The sequence below is a fragment of the Lolium perenne genome, chromosome 1 (genome assembly GCF_019359855.2).
Source record: "Lolium perenne isolate Kyuss_39 chromosome 1, Kyuss_2.0, whole genome shotgun sequence".
NCBI lineage: Eukaryota > Viridiplantae > Streptophyta > Magnoliopsida > Poales > Poaceae > Lolium > Lolium perenne.
The window spans coordinates 187,885,823-187,906,667 of NC_067244.2; the positions used below are offsets into that span (position 1 = coordinate 187,885,823).

Sequence of the window (20,845 nt, forward strand, 5' to 3'; positions counted from 1 at the left end):
AGGTAGCAATCTACAAAAAAATAGCTAGAGAGAGGAAGAGGGATCTGCAACTAGATGTCAATCCAGAAAGATAGATAGGAGTGCACCGGAGAGGACGAACTGAGAAAGGACTGTATCTAGCCTACAGGTGAGGTGCTGCATGGGCTTTCACTGCCACCACCCCCGGCTGCTTGATCTGGCTGGCCGCTCAAGAGGAAGCCAGCGGCTATGTTAGGGACGGGCTTGGGGTAAGTGAGAGCGGGAGAGAGGGGAAGTAGGGTAATGTATGCCTACCTGTGGTGGATGGTTTTTTTTTTCTGCGAAAAAGGACCATGGCATTAAGAGAAAGAGAAATATCGAACAGTAAAAAGCACCTCAACAAAAAGGGAAATTACAACGAAATCCTTGAGATGCCCTTCGTCTCCAACCTCCAGACCGTGTCGACGACGCGCCACCGCTGCTGCTCATACCTGAGCCGGCCTGACATTGTTGGATGCGGACAAGAAGTCACCGAACGTGTCAAGAAGACCGCATCTGTCCCAGAGACGAGGAAGAAGGAATAACCGCCGATGGAGCTCCATGACGATCTAAAGATCCTCCCAGCCAGAAGAGGTCCCCGAGAAACACACCACTCCCACAAGCTTCTCAATATCGCCGCGGAGATGGGGCTGAAGCTAGGAAACTTTATTGGAAAAGACGACACCGCTACCACCCGAGGGCCGCTCCACCAAACCTTCAACCTAAAACCAGAAAAACAGAGCCCTCCCACCAACGATCCACCCTCCTCCATGGCCCGAAGGCCACATAATTGGGCAAATCTGGGGCACCAACGGAAGGCAGCTAGGGAACTACAAGCGCCTCGTCGCCGTGGTGGTGTATTTGATAGGCGCCAATACGTATCAAAAAGGTATCGCCGATTGTTTTACATGGCCTATTTACCGATACATCGCCAATTCGTATCAAAGGGGTATCAGGGATCAATCGGTATCTGATACGGACACAAGCTTCAGGTATCTGTGTTGCATGATATTGCTCCAAGTATACATGCTAATCGCCCCCAATCACAGTTTTAAACGTGCCTAGCAATGAAAACTACATAAGAGGAAATACAAAGTATACAGTTTTCAAAAGTACATAAAAATCCATAGGAAAACGAAACTCTATACTGTATAAATTTAGTCATGCTATGGACTAAATGTCACTAAATATCTCAGCAGGAATGTCATCTACACAGAATTAAAATGTCACTAAATATCTCAGCAAGAATGTCATCTACACAGAATTAAATGTTTCACCAGGTTCACTTCCCTTATGCCACGACTAAATGTCAGCTAAATATCTCAGCAAGCATGTCATCTATGCTGTGAAGAGTATGTTAAGAGTTTCCTTAGAAACCCATGACAAGTCAAAAAACCTTATACAGCTGCTCTCAGAAGTCAGAGGTGCCACTTGGAGTTTCCAAAGAAGCACTATGGCATGGTCTAAGAACCTAATAGAGCCACTTTCGACAGTCAGAGGCACCACAGTGGCATGCTAACTTGACAACATTGCCATCTGCACCAATGATACTGTCCAGACAATACCCGTAGTCATATGAGAGTTCCTGCAACAAGTATAATCAAGTCAGCAATCCATAGGCAGGTGAAATAGCATGAGACGAAAACGTATTGTGCGGCCTCACTTGTACAATTGGTATACCAATAAATTGTGTTTCAGTACCTTCTAATATTCCACTTTTTTTTTTGACCGAGCCTTCTAATATTTCACTTAACGGGGGTTTGTGAAACTAGTTCATAAAAGTTTTTTGTAATATATATATATATATATCGCCTTAGTATGTGTATGATCCAAATTTTCAACTTCAATCTCTAGTGATCTAAAAAATCTGGGTCTAAGTTATTCTCTCATCTAAACCTATGTCTACCCAATTCCTAGCAGCCACGCTGTCTGGCTATTTTAATCACTTATGGATCTGTCTTCACAACATATTCACCTTTTCATTGCTATTCCTAAAACGTATATCTTGTTAAACAGAGGTAACTGCTCGTTAGTACAATAAACTGCAAATACCAAATATGGGCAACAGAAGTACAGTTTTCTTATGATGATCGAACAAAAATATGGTTGAGCAGTAAAATATAACATGGAAAATGAATGAAATACTAAATAACAAATAGGAGTATAACTATCAGAAATAACTGAATGTTAAAGCTTCAATGATTATGATTCAACTATCTCACTGGATTGGTGCCACTCTAAAACATCTAAATTTTTAACAGATATAGAAGTTCGTTAATAAAATGAGTTGCATCTATCGATTATGGGAAAGAGAACAAACTACAATTTTAACAGGTCAAATAAATGAACACTAAAGCTTCAACAGTTATGATTCAACTATCTCATCGAATATCATGGTTAACATTTACAGAGTTAACTTCTCCTTAAGAAAGAAAATTTCAATTTTTCACCACAAAGATTCACCTGAAGAGGGGGTATAGTATCAGCTGCAAAAAGCATGATTTTTGCTAGCTTGATATCTCTATGTGAGCTCAATACACACTGGATGAAAAGGTTAGGTTGGCAGCTATGATTTATGAACCTCGCAATGTTGCCAACTGAACCAGCATCAATGCAATACTCTGGGGCTTGAGAAGCCTCTGGGTCATGCTCGTCTTGAAGAGATGCCATGTGCAATTCCGAGCCAGACCTTTGCTGTAGAGAAACAAGTTAATATCACGCGATGTGTTAATAAAGCATATGTAACAATGTAGCAAGGGAAGAAAATGACAGCTTCAGGTGGAGGACAATGTACTAGATCATTTTAAACAATATGCTGCTTCATTTGTCCCATGGAAATCTTGATTGGGTGCTGGCTTCTAGAACAATGAACAAATCAAAGCTTGGTTCATCTTTCTAGAAGCCAGTAGAAAATCTAGATATTGTTAGGACAAAGGAAAACTTCTTCTCTAGAAAAACAAATCAAATCACCAAGCAAGAAGGTAAATAACAAAATCAACATAGTAAAATGGATTTTACTAGACAAAGGTGTGTTTGTGTTTCTGCGTAGGAGAACAGCTCTTAGTCATGTCATCGATTTCACTTTGCCATTTTAACATAGAGCAATTGTCTTGCAATTGGAAGTAGTGTCTCACAGTAATACAGCAATCCAGCTCAAAAGTTGAACCAACAAACGAAATAGAAATGTCTAATACCTTCCTCCCATCCAGGCCTTTTATGGTCTGAAGACAGTCTATATCAAATATGTATTTGTTGTCCTGCAGACCTTCAGCTTCCGCATTCCTCCTCAATACCCCAGTGTATTCACAGACGAGTCCCCCAGGGAGAATAGTGTCCCACGTCCTTACTCCCCAACCTTTTAGTTCAGTCTTGAACACCTGAATTTACAGTGTGAGACCTTAATCTATATGGCAATGCAATATAAGATAGCACATAAAATAAGATAGGACAAAGCAAAGTACTAACCTCTAGGCGGTATTGCAATCCTTGCTGGGAGGTTCTGTTTACACATTTGCAGTGGCAGCTACAATTAGCACCACACTCAAACACAACTGCTTTGGGCTCCACTAACCTAAGGATTAAACAAGCGATTAAAGTATATCTGCAGCCCAAGAACAAAGAGTACAAATAGATTTTTTTAATTCCCTGATAACTTTAAAGTACCACTGCCACCTCCCGTTTTATGTTAAAATATTAGCATGAGCGGATTCTAAAGTATGTTAAAAAAACGATGGTCTTCAATACGAAGTGTTACCTTCCAACATTCTTATGTGTACCATGCTTAGCACTCACTTTCCTTTGTCTGGACACATAAGGTAGATCAGAACCATTGAGGTCAGCGCACAAGCAGTGTTTAGAGGTAGAACAATCTCCTTTGCAATTACAACCAATACTGTCAGTTGGCAGCTTGATATAATCTGGAACGAGCAGTGACTTAGAGTAGACAAAGCCTACAAAATGCGGAAGACATGAAGCAGATAGAATCAACCACTAAAGTGTAGGTACGAAATATTTTGTAAAAACAAAACATAAAGTAAGACGCAGAATAGACGGCAAAAAGATCAGCTAATGTGAAACATTAAAAGCAACAAGCAATCATCTGTCGTAAACAGCAGAATAGGAGTCAAAATCACATGTGATTAATACAGTTAAAACAATGGACAGGAGAGCTAATTAAAGTGGGTAAACAGAAGTTCATAGCATACCGGATGGAGGAACAGGTGGATTATCAATTAAATTTGTAGCAGGAACTGGAAGGCTCTCCTGCCCATAAGAGATGTCCCGACAAACCAACCTATCGAGCAAACTCAAAGACCAACAGTAAGATTCAGGGAGAAATTTGGCAACCTAAACAGCTCAACACAAAAAGAGTATGTATATTGAGGATATTGAAACATATTATCGGTCAATGCTCGAGTAACACACCCAGGTAATTCAGATATTGGCATGTGAACATCTCCACGGCTAAATAGCACCTGCACATATATGTGTTTATAAGAACCTCAAAAGTAAAGAAATACTAAAGAAAAGCATCAGGGTAAAAGAAACTGATTGGAACACAGATCACTCTCTACACATACGCTTCAAAACATGAGTACAGCAAACAGTCAGCCAAGAGAGTTGATATTATGTAATTTATAGAGGGTAAGAAATTTCCTAGAGGGGGCTGTATCTTCTTATTAACAGACTCCAAACAGCATCAAGTACTAGGGAATTGGTGAATAGCTCAATTGAATGATACATGCACAGAAACAAATTCTTGTCTGAGAAAAAGAAAAAACAGTAGGGACACAAACCAAATGTGCAATCCACGATTCTGTGAACAATAGCAGTAGAAAAACAGGTATCCTCCTGAGTTCAAACTAGTTCAAAGTAGTTTCTAATCAACTCGGTTTGCCAGTTTCTTTACTTTTTTGCTTTATTTTTGCTTCATACGCATTTTATCAACTCTTTCAACCAAATATCTGAAAGGGGGTCAACAAAAATCCAGCCACAGCTGACATCTGATACAACCAGGATCTTGGAACCTAGTCCAGTCAATAGATAGTACTATGGTAGGTTTGTAAAAATACGGATACGGAGATAGTTAATGTTAGTGATGTATAGTCCCCTGTACTGTATATTCTCATAGTGTGAGGGGTTTCCCTGCATATTGTACCCTTGTACATGGCCCACTGTGAATACTAGTTGCTATTCCAACATGGTATCAGAGCTTTAGGTTTAGCTCTTTGCACGCTGCAACTCCGTGCTTGATCCGTGCCGCCGCCAACGATTATTCCGGCCGCCGCTGCTCCACTTTCTCCCGTATCTCCGGCCATCTCCGGCTTCTCCGGGCCGCTGCCGCCCGCTACTGCCTCGTTTCCGCCAGGCACTGATCCGGCCGCCCCTGCCCGGAGCCGGCCGCCCCCGCCCGCTGCCGGCCCTACTCCGGCCGCCCCCGCCCGAATCTGGCCGCCCCTGCCCGAAGCCGGCCGCCCCCGATCCAGCCGCTCCCGCCTGGATCCGCCAGCTGCCGGCCCTGATCCGGCTGCTCCCGCCCGGATCCGCCAACTGCCGTCCTCCTCGGCCTCCATCGGCCTTTGGTTGGCCCTCCCCAGCGCTGCTCGTTCGTGGCCAGCAGCAGCTAGCAAAAGTCTTCGTCTGGATATGTCAGTATTCCTCGGTGCCCAGTGATCTTTGATGGTACCAACTATGAAGAGTTTGCTACCTTTATGCGCATTCACATGGGTGGTCTTCGGCTGTGAGGTGTTCTTACTGGCGAGGTCCCTTGTCCGCCGCACCCGTGCCTCCTACTCCGCCGACCGTGCCACAGGCCCTAGCTGAGGATGCTACTCAGGCTGATCGGGATGCAGCCAAGTCTGCCGAGGCTGGCATATGAGGAGCAGGTACTTGCTTATTCCGAGGCTCTTGGCTCTTACCGTGCCAGTTTGGCTACCTTTACTCAGTGGTGTGATGAGGATGCCAGGACTGCAGCCGTTCTTTCTCAGAGTGTTCAACCACAGTTTGCTTCTGAGTTTATGGGCCTCGCCACTGTTGCCGAGATGTGGTCTCACCTTCGTCAGCGCTATCAGCCTTCTGGGGATTCTCTGTACTTGTCTGTGTTACGTCAGGAGCATGATCTTCAGCAGGGTGACTCTACTGTTGATGAGTTCTACACCCAGAGTGCGGCGATCTGGCGCCAGCTTGACTCTCTTCGCAGTGCTGTCTATGGTACTTGCCAGTGTTGCCGGACAGTACGTTCAGATATGGACTTCCAGAGGATCCATGAGTTCCTGTCTCGACTTCGCCCAAAGTTTGAGCCTCGTCGTGCTCAGTTGTTTGCTCGAGACCGTGTTCCTATCTTAGAGGTGCTAACTGAGCTTTGTGCTGAGGAGACTCGTCTGCGTGGTGCTGGACTGCTTGGGACACCCTCTGTTCTTGCTGCTCGAGTTCCAACTGCTCCTGCACCGCCGCTTCTACCCACCCCAGCGCCTGCTGCTTCTGGAGGAGCCCGCCCTTCTCGCGGTGGGAGTCGCCCTCGCCCTCCTCGGTTCTGCACTCACTGTCGGAGGTCTGGTTACTTTGAGTCTGACTGCTATCAGAAGCAGCAGGGTGTGCCTCCTCGTTCTCCACCTTCAGCGCCTGTCGCCACTGGCTTCACTGAGCAGGATATAGCGAGACTTCAGCGTCTCCTTGCCTCCTCCGGCTCTGCTTCGACGGGTACTGCTGCCTCCGCGGCTGTTTCCTCTCCACAGTCAGGTACATCTTCGTGGGTTCTGGATTCTGGAGCTTCTTTTCACATGTCTCCTGATTCTTCCTCTCTTTCTTCTCTTCGACCTCTTCCTCTTCCTGTTCGTGTTCTTACTGCCGATGGTACTTCTCTTCCTGTTGCTAGTTGTGGCACTCTTTCTACTCCCTCTTTTTCTGTTCCTGATGTTTCTCATGTTCCCCGTCTTACCATGAACTTGTTTTCCGCTGCTCAACTCACTGATTCTGGTTGTCGGGTCATTCTTGATGTTGATTCTTGTTCTGTTCAGGACTCTCACACTCGGGCACTGGTTGGGGCTGGCCCTCGGTGCCGTGACTCCCAGGGACTTTGGGAACTTGACTGGCTTCATGTTCCTTCTTCCACCACTTCACCGACTACACCATGTGTGCTTGCGGCCTCCACTACCGCCTCCTTTCAGCAGTGGCATCATCGTCTTGGTCATCTTTGTGGTTCTCGCTTGTCATCTTTACTTCGTCGAGGTCTTCTGGGGCCTGTCTCAGGAGATGTCTCGCTTCAGGGTTGTCAGGGCTGTAGGCTTGGTAAACAGAATCAGTTACCTTATCCTACTAGTGAGTCTGTATCTCAGTGCCCGTTTGATTTGGTCCATTCTGATGTATGGGGTCCCGCTCCCTTTGCTTCCAAGGGGGGCCACCGCTACTATGTTATTTTTATCGATGACTTCTCTCGCCACACTTGGACTTATTTTATGACTTCTCGCAGCGAGGTTCTCTCGATATATAAGCGTTTTGCTGCCATGGTCCATACTCAGTTTTCCACGCCTATACATGTCTTTCGGGCTGATTCTGCCGGTGAGTATATCTCCTAGCTGTTGCGTGGTTTTATTGCTGTGCAGGGTACTCTTGCCCAGTTCTCTTGCCCTGGCGCCCACGCCCAAAATGGTGTGGCTGAACGCAAGCATCGCCACCTGCTTGAGACGGCTCGTGCGATGATGATCGCTGCCTCTCTTCCTCCTCACTTCTGGGCTGAGGCTGTGTCTATTTCCACCTATCTCATCAACCTTCAGCCCTCCACAGCATTGCAGGGTGGTATTCCTCTTGAGCGTCTTACTGGTCACACTCCTAACTACTCGACTCTTCGTCTTTTTGGTTGCGTTTGCTATGTTCTTCTTGCTCCACGCGAACGCACCAAGCTTACTGCTCAATCTGTTGAGTGTGTCTTCCTTGGCTACAGCCCTGAGCACAAGGGATATAAGTGTTGGGATCCTATTGGTCGTCGGATGCGCATATCTCGGGATGTCACGTTTGATGAGTCCCGTCCTTTTTATCCGCGTCCCTCCTCCTCTTCCTTCTCGGTGGATGTTATCTCTTTTCTCATGTTCCCTGACTCACCTCCTCCTGTGCCTCAGCTTCCTGCTCCGCCAAGTCTCTTACTCCCTTCTCCTCCTCCACTCACCAGACCTCCCTCTCCTCCCTCACCACCTTCCCCATCCTCCACACCTTCCTCTCCCATGTCGCCTTCCTCGCCTACGGTGGTCCCTCCCTACCCCTTTCACTACTCCCGTCGTCCACGGGAGGATGATGCTTCTCCTCCTGACACACCCTCCACCTCTGGTGCGATGACCTCTCCGTCTGAGCCGACTCATCATCTTCGTGCTCGGCCTCGTCCTCCTCCTGCTCGCTATTCTCCCACTCACTACGGCCTCTCTGCTGTCCTTGAGCCGACTTCTTATCGGGATGCCCTTGCTCATCCCGAATGGAAGCTAGCGATGGCCGAGGAGATTGCTGCTCTTGAGCGTACTGGCACTTGGGATGTTGTCAGTCCTCCCTCCTCTGTTCGTCCCATCACCTGCAAGTGGGTCTACAAGATCAAGACTTGCTCCGATGGTTTTCTTGAGCGCTACAAGGCTCGACTTGTCGCTTGCGGCTTTCAGCAGGAGCATGGCCGTGACTATGACGAGACCTTTGCTCCAGTGGCTCACATGACCACTGTTCGTACTCTTCTTGTCGTTGCTTCTGTTCGTCACTGGTCTGTCTCTCAGCTTGATGTGCAGAATGCTTTTCTTAACGGTGAGTTAAGTGAGGAGGTATACATGCAGCCACCTCCTGGCTACTCTGTTCCCGATGGCATGGTCTGTCGTCTCCGGCGCTCTCTTTATGGCCTTAAGCCCCTCGCGCCTGGTTTCAGCGTTTCACCTCTGTGGTCACCGCTGCTGGTTTCGTCCCCTAGCGCACATGACCCTGCGCTCTTTGTCCACACATCCTCTCGTGGTCGGACTCTACTTCTTCTTTATGTTGATGACATGATCATCACAGGAGACGACCCTGAGTACATTGCCTTTGTCAAGGCCCGTCTTCGCGATCAGTTTCTCATGACTGATCTTGGTCCTCTCCGCTACTTTCTTGGGCTTGAGGTTTCCTCTACCTCCGATGGCTTCTATATCTCCCAGGAGAAGTATATTCAAGACCTTCTCACTCGTGCCGCTCTTGGTGATGAGCGCATTGTCGAGACTCCCATGGGGCTCAATGTCCGCCTCCATTCCACTGATGGTATCCTCTTCCGGACCCGACACGCTATCGTCACTTGGTTGGGAGTCTTGTCTACCTTGTTGTCACACGTCCTGACATCTTCTACCCAGTCCACATCAGTTCATGGCTGCTCCCACTAGTGTCCACTATAGTCATCTTCTTCGTGTCCTTCGCTATCTTCGTGGCACTATCTCCCGTCGGCTTTTCTTTCCTCGCTCCAGCTCCTTGCAGCTCCAAACCTACTCAGATGCTACCTGGGCTAGCGATCCAGAGGATCGCAAGTCTCTTTCTGCCTACTGTGTCTTTCTTGGTGGCTCTCCCATTGCTTGGAAGACCAAGAAGCAGATTGCAGTCTCTCGTTCGAGTGTTGAGGCTGAGTTGCGAGCGATGGCTCTCTTGACGGCTGAGGTGACTTGATTACGCTGGTTACTTGCGGACTTTGGTGTTTCTGCTGACGCCCCGATCCTCTCCTATCGGACAGTACTGGTGCCATCATTGCGCGTGATCCGGTGAAGCACGAGCTCACCAAACAAATCGGTGTTGATGCCTTCTATGTGCGTCATGCTGTGCAACATCAGGTTATGGCTCTTCATTATGTGCCTTCGAAGCTCTGACTTCTTCACGAAGGCCCAGACCAGAGCATAGCATGGGTTCTTTCTCTCCAAACTCAGTGTTGTTGATCCACCATGAGTTTGAGGGGGGGTGTTAGTGATGTATAGTCTCCGTACTGTATATTCCCATAGTGTGAGGGGTTTCCCTGCATATTGTACCCTTGTACATGTACTGGTCTTTGGCCCACTGTGAATACTAGTTGCTATTCCAACAGTTAAAACTAGAAGATGAGGGGCTGGAATTAGCTTTCGGCTAGTAAAGTTACCTGGGAAGTTGTCAAAGGTGGTTGACCTTCAAGACGCTTCAATTTGAATTTGAAAACCAAATGCCCACGCACTCCTTTCTCTGACAAGCAATCCATTACCTATGCAACATCGGTAGTCATAAAACAAGTTACTCAAGATGCAACTATGATCTGTGTTCAGTTTCAGTAGTAAAGGTAAGACTTATGACAAGAGGCAAGGTCTACTTTGATTATTCGGCGATAAAATACTTCAACTTGATACAGACTGGAGTCTACGAGTTAATGGAAGAAATTTGTCAATAGATATGCATGTACTCTCTCCGTCCCATATTACTTGTCACAGATGTATCTAGATACACATGTATCTAGACGCGTTTGTGTGTAGATAATCTAGACAAATCTGTGACAAGTAACATGAGACGAAGGGAGTACTTGATAACAAGACACTAAGCGGCGTTTTGGAAAAAAAAGTCGCACTAAGTGGCCAGTTTGGAGGGTTGTTAATTCAAAATCATCAGCCGAAATACACTTGGTGTTAGACAGAGATTCGATAGTAAGATAATTTAGGAGATAAAACCTTGTATAATCCATCATAGGTGTAAACTTTTCCAGTGTAGCTGTCCTTTTCTTTATGGCCCCGAATAACCCGTATAGGGTTGCCATTATCTTTGCTATTCTGCAGAGCATTAAACTATATTAATGGAGGGACAGCAGAAAAGGTTAATCAATACGAAGATCAAAAAGTGAGAAGTAGGTTCACGAAGATAATTGGTAACTGCATTGGATGCTATAAAACCTTTAGTAGAGAGGATATAACTATCCAAATTAGGAGAACTAATTCTTGAGATGGAAAAGAAAGAAGATGAGCTACTTCTTAACAAAGTGATGCAGGAGTTCAGTTGACTTGAATAAGAAATTTCATATTCATGAGATTTAAAAGAAAAACATTTTACATGATAAAGAAAAAAAAAGGATGAGAACATTGTAACTGAAGTGTGACTGTATAACAAAGAAAAAACAAAGGAGAAAAGATCAAATCTGAAATAACAAAATCGGTTTGCACAAATAAAACATTAAGGGAACGACATGAGCTAACCTTCAGTGCCAAGTTTCCACGAAGCAATGTTTGATTAGTTTTCTGGTGACTGTTGCCAAGCAAATTGTTCCCTCCTTCTCCAGTGTAAATGATTTCGTCAGCTTTGTCAAAATCATCTTCGTATACACCCGACATTACAATGGAGGTGGCAAGAGGGAAAGTTAAACCCTGATGCCCTGCCTGCTTAGTCAAGTGATAACACTACCACGTAAATAAACTTTTCTTATGGAATGTATATAGAAACAAACATAACATCATTAAAGATTTATATATCACAAATGAAGCAGTGATACAAAAATAGAGCAAGATATTAACAGTTAGCCAAATTCTTGTGAAACTTAAATGAAGCTTATCATTAACTTACTCAGTAAATAGAACATAATTCTAAGATCAAGACATTATTTATGTATTCTAAGCACTGCACGTTTACCACATACAAATCTAGTAAACTGCACATCTTTACTAGTCGACAGCGATGCAGGTGATAGTGATGTAGTTGGTAGTGATGCAGTTGTTTCTACTGCATTTCTTTAACTTGCCTTGTGTTTCAACTGCATTTTTTTGCAGTGGTTGAACTGCATCGCGTGTTTTTAGATGCATTTTTTCAACTGTGTCACATGTTTCAACCGCATCATGTGTTTCAACTACATTGTTTCGAATGCATCGCATGTTTCTACAATTCTACTTCCCTTTTTCAATTATCACGTGTTTACTAGTCAAGAAAGTAGTTTACTGCAGAGTCATGCACACTTGTTTACTATAACCCAACATGATTACCCTCGTATGTGTATAGATATAAGCAAATCATGACAATAATATGAGTGGTCAAAATAACTACTCCCTCCGATCCATAATAAGTGTCGGGGCTTTAGTTCAGTTTAGTCCAAATTTCCATGGCTTTAGTTTAATTTAGTCCAAATTTGAACTAAATCCCCGACACCTATTATGGATAGGAGGGGGTACATATTTTTATACTTCATACTATCTACTCATAAACCGAAACTAGCAGCAACTAGTAAATACAAGAATGTTCAATTTTTGAGTAAATGAACCAAATTTACTACAATATGCAATAAGTATGGTATTTGATGGATAACAAGATTTCAGTTTTGAAAAGCCAATAATATGTCATTTGCCTCTAACAATCCAGGGGGAAATCACCAAGAAATCATGTCATTGCCTTGAAGTGCATCATAATTTTACTTACATGCCTTTTCAGATACAACTGTAACACTAGTGAGTAAATTTTATTTGTAGGTAACTTCGGTACTCCCTCCATATAACAAATATGTATTGGACATATCTTAAGTCAAACTTTTTTAACTTTTGTTATGAATATAGTTTAAAATGTTTATATTTAGAAATTGTATGTCTTATGCTTAGATTTGTCTCAAAAAGTATATTCATCATGCAATAATTTCTTGTGCTTTATATATATTATACTAGTAAAGATTAGTGATCAAAGATAAATCTTGAAGACCGTGACGACGTCCAAAATGACATTTATTTGTGATATGGTGGGCGTACTTAACTTATTTCACTTCGGTGCTATATTAGTCATCTGCATGATAACGGCAGAAAAAATTTCGTGTTAATTTCAAATACGGGTATATTGGTACTCCCTCCGTTCCACGAAAGCTGTCTGAGATTTGTTAAAATTTGGATGTGTCTAGAGTCTAGACACTATGTAGTATGTAGATACATCCAAATTTTGTCACATCTCAGACAAGTTTGATGAGACGGAGACAGTACTGAATTTGACTTGGATTTCAGTTCTGGACGCAAAGTACTTCAAAACCACATTTTCGAATACCACGAGTTTTGCTCAAGACACAAAATACCACAATTTTACACACTATTATTTTGCATTATTATCAAAACTAGAGACGTGTTTGGTAATCGTGGTGTTAGCATTTGGCTTTTGTATTCTAGTCTAGAAGATTTGATGCCATATAACAAGTGGATTAAAAAATTACATGGAGCCGTTTCCACTGATAACTTATACATCCAAATGGTTGTAGTACTATTAGACCAAACACATCGAAGTATGTAGATCCGCAAAGTTGTTAAACACCACAATTTTTAAAGAATACTCAAAAATACCAAACACTTTACATCCAAATCTGTCCTGGTCTGAAAAAAGCATCTAAACAAGTCCTAATATATAGCAATGTTGAACCAAAGTTTCAATTTTCCATCTATATTCTGGAAACCATTGAAACAAACAGAAAAATGTAACGATATGCATGGTGCTAGTTCGACTTAAATCCTAAACTATGAAACCATCTATATTCAGCCTTGAAATTTCTAGAATCGTTCAACTTGTAACCTAGTCTAGCATTGCGCGTTTTGGAGTTCCCAAAAATTGTGAAAGATTTGGACAATGTAGGAAATGTTATAAAATCAAAGCCTTTTTCCCAAGTAAGTTGGGGTAGGCTAGATGTGAAACCCAACAGAAATAAAAGGAAGCGAAAACAAGAACGAGATGGAAAAAGAGAGTAAATTAATATTCCGGCACATGGATCGCTGATCTCCATGCAGTCCTATCAAGAAACAAGGCTTTAGGTACGTTCCAATCCCTCAAGTCTCTTTTTACCGCCTCCGCCCAAGTCAACATTGGTCGCAAAAAATCATACAGAAACTTGACTATGTAAAAATTATAAGAGGTGACATATTACTTGTATCTTTTTTGTATAGAACACACATTCATCGGCTACATTGGCACCGGCTCCATCTTGCCCATCTTCAACGACTAGTCAGATTTGGGTGAGAGCTTTGATGGCCACTGCGCACCCACGGAGGTGCTCATGGTGAAGATCACCAGCAAGCTGGTCGACAAAGTCGCATGCACCATGGTAGCTGCAGGTCTAAGCCGACTGACCTGGCAGCACAGGAGGCGGAGGAGCAGTTTCTCCGTACTCCCATCGCGTCTAACCCGACCCTGCTCAAGCCGCCAAGTCCATGGACGAAACTCGCAAACTCATGCTGATTGAGGCAGACCACCTCGCCCGAGAGTGCGAAGAGCTCCAAGAACACATCTACTCGTATCTACTCACTAAAACACATCTAAATACATGTGTATCTAGACAAAGTTAAGTCAATTAATTTGGAACGGATGAACTACGAGCAAAACTCCGTGTCTTACCCGCCATTGGGAGAAGCACGGCAGAGTTCCTCCACAAAACCTAGGCGACTCCTTCGGTGTCCCTATCCCAGACACGGCGGTTGCCAAACCCGGCGATCCCATCTTCCCCACTCCAATGGAGAACCTTTAGGCACCAACCAATAGAACCAAACTTCCAAACTGATGGATCAACGTATACTTGAACACCTCCTCTCCGTCGATTCTAATATTAAATGCCCGCCTTTAACAAATTCATCGGGTTGAATGTCGATTCTAATATTACGAACAAACCGAGGATATACTGAGGTGAATCTCAATTTGCATATTTAATGGACCAAGGTGAGATGGTCCATTATAGAACTATCCAATGTGCTACTGTATTATCAGATAACTTTAAGATTAAGTATCTGTTCCACTAGCCTTACCTTATCTTGATAATTCGGACCCATATAATCTATGCCCTTCATCCAATGGCCATGTATGCCTAGCACAACCATCTCAGCACGTGAGTAGAATTGATCCCCAACCTCAACCCCTAAGAAAGAAAACAATTAGCAACTACATTCGTTAACTTCTATAAAAGTGAATAAGAAAGTAAGCAAAGACTATTCGATAATTCAAGAACATTTTCTTCTCTTCGAGAGTTAATGAAAGACTAACCAGGAAGGTGCCCTATCCTCTTCTCTTGATAAAGTGCTGCATTAGTCGCTTGCATCTGTTTTATTTTTCAGGTTCACATAAATTTGCAATATTTTACAATATACAATTATAGTAAGTACCATTGACAAGAAGATACCTTTGTTAATGTTTTCAAATCAGGGCGCTTTGATGGCCGTTTGACTTCTGATCCCTCATCATCTTGGTTGTTAGCCTTCCATGTTCAGAATAGGCAAACAAATTTATGAAAAATGAACTGAGCATTCCATAGACAAGATGAATCAACTTGTAAACCAGAAAAGATTTCAAACATATGGTGGTGCCTTCTTATGTGGCATTTGGAGCTGGGTGGGGTGGGGGTGTGACTTCTAAATTTTTTCATGTCAACCTTCAATTTGTGGACCCTAGCATTTTTTTGCCTGATCTTGAGCTAATGCGCCCGTTAAGGCTTGGGTTTTCTCCTATTTACCCAGGATCTACTTACGTAAGTGATAAAATCAAACATATGTTTGAGGAAACAAACATAAATCATCAACAAAACTATTAAAAGTAATTTTACAAGTGAGAAAATAAACAATTCTAGCAATATCGTAATATAAACACAGTTTTAGCTTCTCAAGAAACAGAGCCAGTGTAACATATGGAAACCAAGTAACCAACAAGCATTTTGAAGAACTATATTGGGATTTATTTTGGAAATATTATCTCTACTACTATAATGCATGAGTTTTGAACTACGTTTGAAGCATCAATTCTGACCGTTGATATCCTTATTCTAACGGATGAAACTGAAGGGATTCTTATGAACAGTATACTGCAGCTGCTTCTTATTCCGTGGAAAAAAAGCCCACACATAATTCTTGGTGGGCCGTGTTGCACGGTTGTACCAGGAGTGGTAGAACCCACTGCCCCATGCCTACAGCCCTACACAGTCCACGGCGGCCGCATGCAAGCATCCCCGGGCGTGCGCCGTACAAACAAACGCTCTCCGCCGCCACGCTGAACCAAGCGCTTCTGCGCTGCTTCTCCATGCCCAGAAACGAAACAAAGCACCTGTTGTTTCCTCCCACAGGCGGGATGCAACTTGACGGATTAGCTAGAACAACGCCAAGCAGAGTGAGTATCAACTTTGATTGCTGAACCACGCACTAGCGTCTTTATTTCATTTGCAGTGTTTGGCATGCTACATGATGCAACGGTACCACATTTTATATAATCAGTATCTAATTCTCACACTCTTGACACAACGATATGAGCACCAAACTTACCGGTTCCAAATTACATCAGTTTTGAAATATTGAATCCTAAACCGTAGAAGCAATTTCAACCATTGAAGAGAGTCAATCCTATGATCCAGATTCAAGGGATTCGTGTCTACCATGCATAACGTCAGTTTATTCCGGAGAAGTATAGACCCTCCCAAGTCTCTCCCTCCGTTTTTATTATTTAGTTTTAGTTCTAGGTTTAGTTAAAATCAAACTTTACAAAATTCAATCGAAAGTATAGGATAAAATATTAATATTATAATATCAACTAGATATAATATAAATATAGTATATGATTATTTTACTATACTTCCTCCGTCCCGAAAAAAGGTGATCAATTTTATCTAAATACGAAGGTATATAGACACATTTCAGTTATAGATACATCCATATGTAGAAAAAGTTAAACAACTTTTTTTCAGACGGAGAGAGTAAAAAAATTCATTTTAAATGTTAATATTTTTCCTAAGTGTATAATTAAAGTTTAGAAAATTTAACTTTAACAAAGTCCAAAACGCGAAGTACTTGTGAACAAAAAGGGTATTTTAGCCGAAGGGTGTTTGCACTTGCCCCGAAACTCCATTTCCTAAATCATGACCACACCACACCTGCTGGACATATCCATGGACATGACAACCTCACGCTCCTATTAAAGAATTATTTATGGTAGATAATTTTTTTCTTACAATACACAGAAAAACAAGTGTGATTAGTTACGATAGCTTTACATAAACTAAAAAAGCTTTAAAACAAGAACAGTTGTTTTGTGTGATATTTTAAGGGAACATGTAATACTTTTTTCCCCTCAGATTCATGAACAAATTTTCTATCCATGAAATTAACTTTAAAACGTGCTGCGCACGTGCCAGCGTACTAGTATCATGTTTAGAATATCAAGAGTATGAAAGTAAATAGATGCATCTACAAAATCATTTTTGTGGAAAGACCTAGCAGCACGAATAACAATACACAATTCGTTAAAATAGACATGGAACATTTCCGAATTAAGATATGATCAAGGTAAATAGAAAGAAGACAAGCAATTATAAGATCATCCCAAGTCCAAACATTAGGTTAGTTGGAGGGGGCCATATATGCAATTTCTATAAAATTTGAGGACCAATGTGCATACTATATTGGAAGACTTTCAGAAAAAAAAAAACCAGCATAGGGGGGGCCATGGCCCCCTACCTTGCCCCCTGCTAGCCCGTACCTGATCGACTCATTAGATATGCATAAAGGCTACACCGCAAATTAGTATTGCCACTGGATGTGTGAATGACATGTGGGTCAGTGTCCCAAACATGCAGTTGGGACACCGTGTGGAATTATTCGAGACTACAAATTTGCTGAGATTAAGCAGGCATACAATCATTCAGACAGAAAAATCTAGTAGCACAAACATTATTACAAAGTTTAGAATGAAGTATATATAAATAAGTAGAGGAAAAAATAATCAGTAGAGCAATAAAATCAAAAAGCACCCAATTGTTCCTCGCATGGACAACAGCTACTATTACTAATATATTTTGATTGAGGTGTACAAAATGTTCGAAACAAACTGAAATAGGAGTATATACAAAGACCACAACACAAACTAAAGACATATTTACATTAGATTAAGTTTGTTTCTAAATGAACAGAAGCCTGTCTAACACAGGTTAGGAAGCAACCAAATAAAAACCACAAGATCAACACAGCAATATGCTTTCAGGTGCACATGACTGCAAAATATTTCAAAGACCTTGTAGCGCAGACAACATAACACATTCAGTATGAAGGTATGCTCAATTAAAAAAAGGAAAGAAACAAGGAATTATAATTTCAATGACCTTGTATCCATGTATGTCCAAGAATTATGGAACGGAGGGAGTAGCTACTACGATCAGGCAACTGTAGGTGACTTAGATTTATGAAAAATTCAAGCAACTGAAAATTTGGGAATGCTATGGTTGCAGGGGCCGGTTACTAGCTGAATGAGGTGACAAAACTGAATGAAGTTCACATCGTGCTCCCTAACCAATACGAATCTTACATGAGCAAATAGACCTTAATTTCACAGCTCAAACAGTACACTGATCATAAAAGACACAGACAGAATGCCACACCTGACGCTTCAGAGCCCTGGACGCCTTCAGTTCTTTCTTTGCAGCCTGTTCTCTTTGTTGCTCTTCCTGCGACACATCAAACCATGTCAGGCCTTAAACACACTGGCTGGCTACAGGAACACACAGGGAACCGATCCTTAATGAACCTCAACTCAGAAATATTTTCCCAACGACCAGCAGATAGAGGAAACAGGGCGACCTGCACAAAGTGGAGGTAGTAACTGCTGAACGCTCGCAGCGTCTCCTTGACACGCAACCTAGCGCTCTTGCCGCCACCTTCATCAGCCCCACCATCCACGGGAACCACCTCCTCCTTGTCCGTGGCCATGGGTACGGCGACCGTCGTGCGCCTCTTCCTCCCGTCCCGCGCCACTGCCTCCCCGCCCTGGAGAAACGGGGAAAACGTGGTGACCGCCGTCTCCGTCGCACTGGCAGCAGCCCTGCGCCTCCTCCTCTCGTAGTACAACACCGGCTTCTCTACCGGAACGCCTCCTTCGTGCCCGCGGCGCGCGCCGGACTCTGCGTCGTCAGGCTGCCCCTCTTTCTCGGCGCACGGCGCCGCGGAGATGGCGCCGACGTCGGGCTCCGCGTAGTCGGGGTACCCTTTCACGGCGTACCGCGCGCTCCGCGGACGGCCCGGCGCGGAGGCGGCGGGCGGCCCTGTGTAGGTTGGGTACCCCTTGTCGGTGCACGGCGCCGCGGAGACGGCGCAGACGTCGGGCTCCGCGTCGTCGCGGCACGCCTTGTTCTCGGCGTCCCGCGCGCTCCGCGGACGGGACGGCGTGGCGGGACCGCGGAGGTCGGGCTCCTCCTCCGCGTAGTTCGGGTATCCCGTCTCCGCGTACCGCGCGCTCCTCGGGCGGCACGGAGAGCCGGCGACGCGCAACACCTCCATGATGGCCGCCGCCGGGTCGATCGCGGCCGTCCGCTCTACCTCCTTCGGGGTGGCGGCGGCGGTGGCGGCGGGCGGCGGCGTGGGACGAGACGGTGGAGTGGGGTTTGGGAGAGATTTTGGGTGGGCGGAGAGAAGCGAGGGGTCGTACACGACAAACACGGGACGAGAAAGGGAGGGAGGACAGGCCGACGAAGGGGCTATGGTCTTTTACCATTTCCGGCAAAGCCAGGGAGCGGACGGGGATTTTACCGGACTACCCCTCGCGAGGCCGTTAAGCTCGTTGCGGATGTCTGAACAAAAAGGGTGACGTTCGGATCGGACGGCCGCCAGCGCTGTCGCTTGGACGGTACAGCGCTGCATCGCCGTCCAGCTCCAAATTAACTATAGTTGAGGGTATAATCTGTATTTTTACGGAATGGTCCACTAATTTATTAATAATCATAAAAATAGTACAAACAAATCTATTAAGAAAAATACAAATTGTAGATAGGTGCTTGAATCACCTAGCGCATGATAAATTATCAACATTAAATACAATGGCGCACAGTTGTTCCAAGATCTACTCTTAGTTGTCTCTTAGCCGACATTTAGCTAAGAGATAGACCTTTTTCAACGAGTAAGTTTTGTTCTTTTTTAACATTAAATATGATGGTGTACAGCTGTAACAAGATTTATTCTTAGCTGTCTCTTAGCCAACACTTAGCTAAGACACAACCTTTTTCAACGAGTAAGTTTTATTCTCTCTCCTCTTCTACTTTTCCACATTAAAACAAGTTTAAGACGAAATCACTCTTTCATTATTTTAAATACCTATGATATCCATAAGTATGGAGGATTGTGCAGATTTTGTTGAAAAGTATTTTACCCTGATTTATTTTGACACGATGGGAGCGAGAGGATATTCATAAGACATCAGTAATCGAGAAGTCACCCACCCCCAACCGCACCTTAATATTTATGAGTAAATGTAATTTAAAATGATAGATTTTTTCAAAATATTTTTTAAAAAATGATGATGTAACAAAGTAATAAAATAGTGGCATATTTCCATCAATGTACAACAAGCAGGGAGTTGACACTAATTGAAAACATGGGCACGTGGGCCGTTGCATGGATGAAACCATTCATATCATGATGATGAAATGAGTAAAAGTGGTCAAATATACTAGCCCTAGTTTGAAAAGAATTTGTTGGCATGTGTTCCTAAAATCACTGAGCCATCAAACGAGAGGCCAATAATCCTATTGTACCAGTAGTCATTCCCATAGGTCATAAAGGAACTAAGGGTGACAAAATATTTACTGTTGCAAACACCTAGAGGAATGCATTAACACATTGTCCCAATCTGTCACCCTATGGGTCGTCGGTTTGGAACTATGTCAGGTGATACAACAACCAGTATACAAGCCAAACGCAAATATATGACAAAACATATGAGTTTAACATATGAGATCACTCAACACTAGTAATAAACATTCTAAATAGCAAAGTTGCATCAATAACACAATAAGAACATAATCAAACTAAATACCACAAACCCTAATGTAATTGATCATTGCATGATTGAAATCATTTAACTACTCACACATGATGGGGAAATATGAAGACATGGT

General features: G+C 43.5%; 1 protein-coding gene across 1 annotated transcript; it reads right to left on the reverse strand.

Moving 5' to 3' along the window:
* Window positions 1–1,114: 1,114 nt before the first annotated feature.
* Window positions 1,115–19,406, reverse strand: LOC127316100 (histone-lysine N-methyltransferase, H3 lysine-9 specific SUVH4). The gene is made up of 15 exons (XM_051346525.2): window positions 18,537–19,406; window positions 18,338–18,403; window positions 15,104–15,178; window positions 14,968–15,022; window positions 14,733–14,842; window positions 11,184–11,363; window positions 10,665–10,763; window positions 10,109–10,207; window positions 4,423–4,472; window positions 4,203–4,291; window positions 3,752–3,947; window positions 3,463–3,568; window positions 3,192–3,374; window positions 2,461–2,691; window positions 1,115–1,582 (listed from the first exon to the last, which is right to left on the reverse strand). The coding sequence occupies exons 1-15, from the start codon at window positions 19,230–19,232 to the stop codon at window positions 1,469–1,471; spliced, it is 2,349 nt and encodes a 782-aa protein (XP_051202485.1). The 5' UTR covers window positions 19,233–19,406; the 3' UTR covers window positions 1,115–1,468.
* Window positions 19,407–20,845: the final 1,439 nt, after the last annotated feature.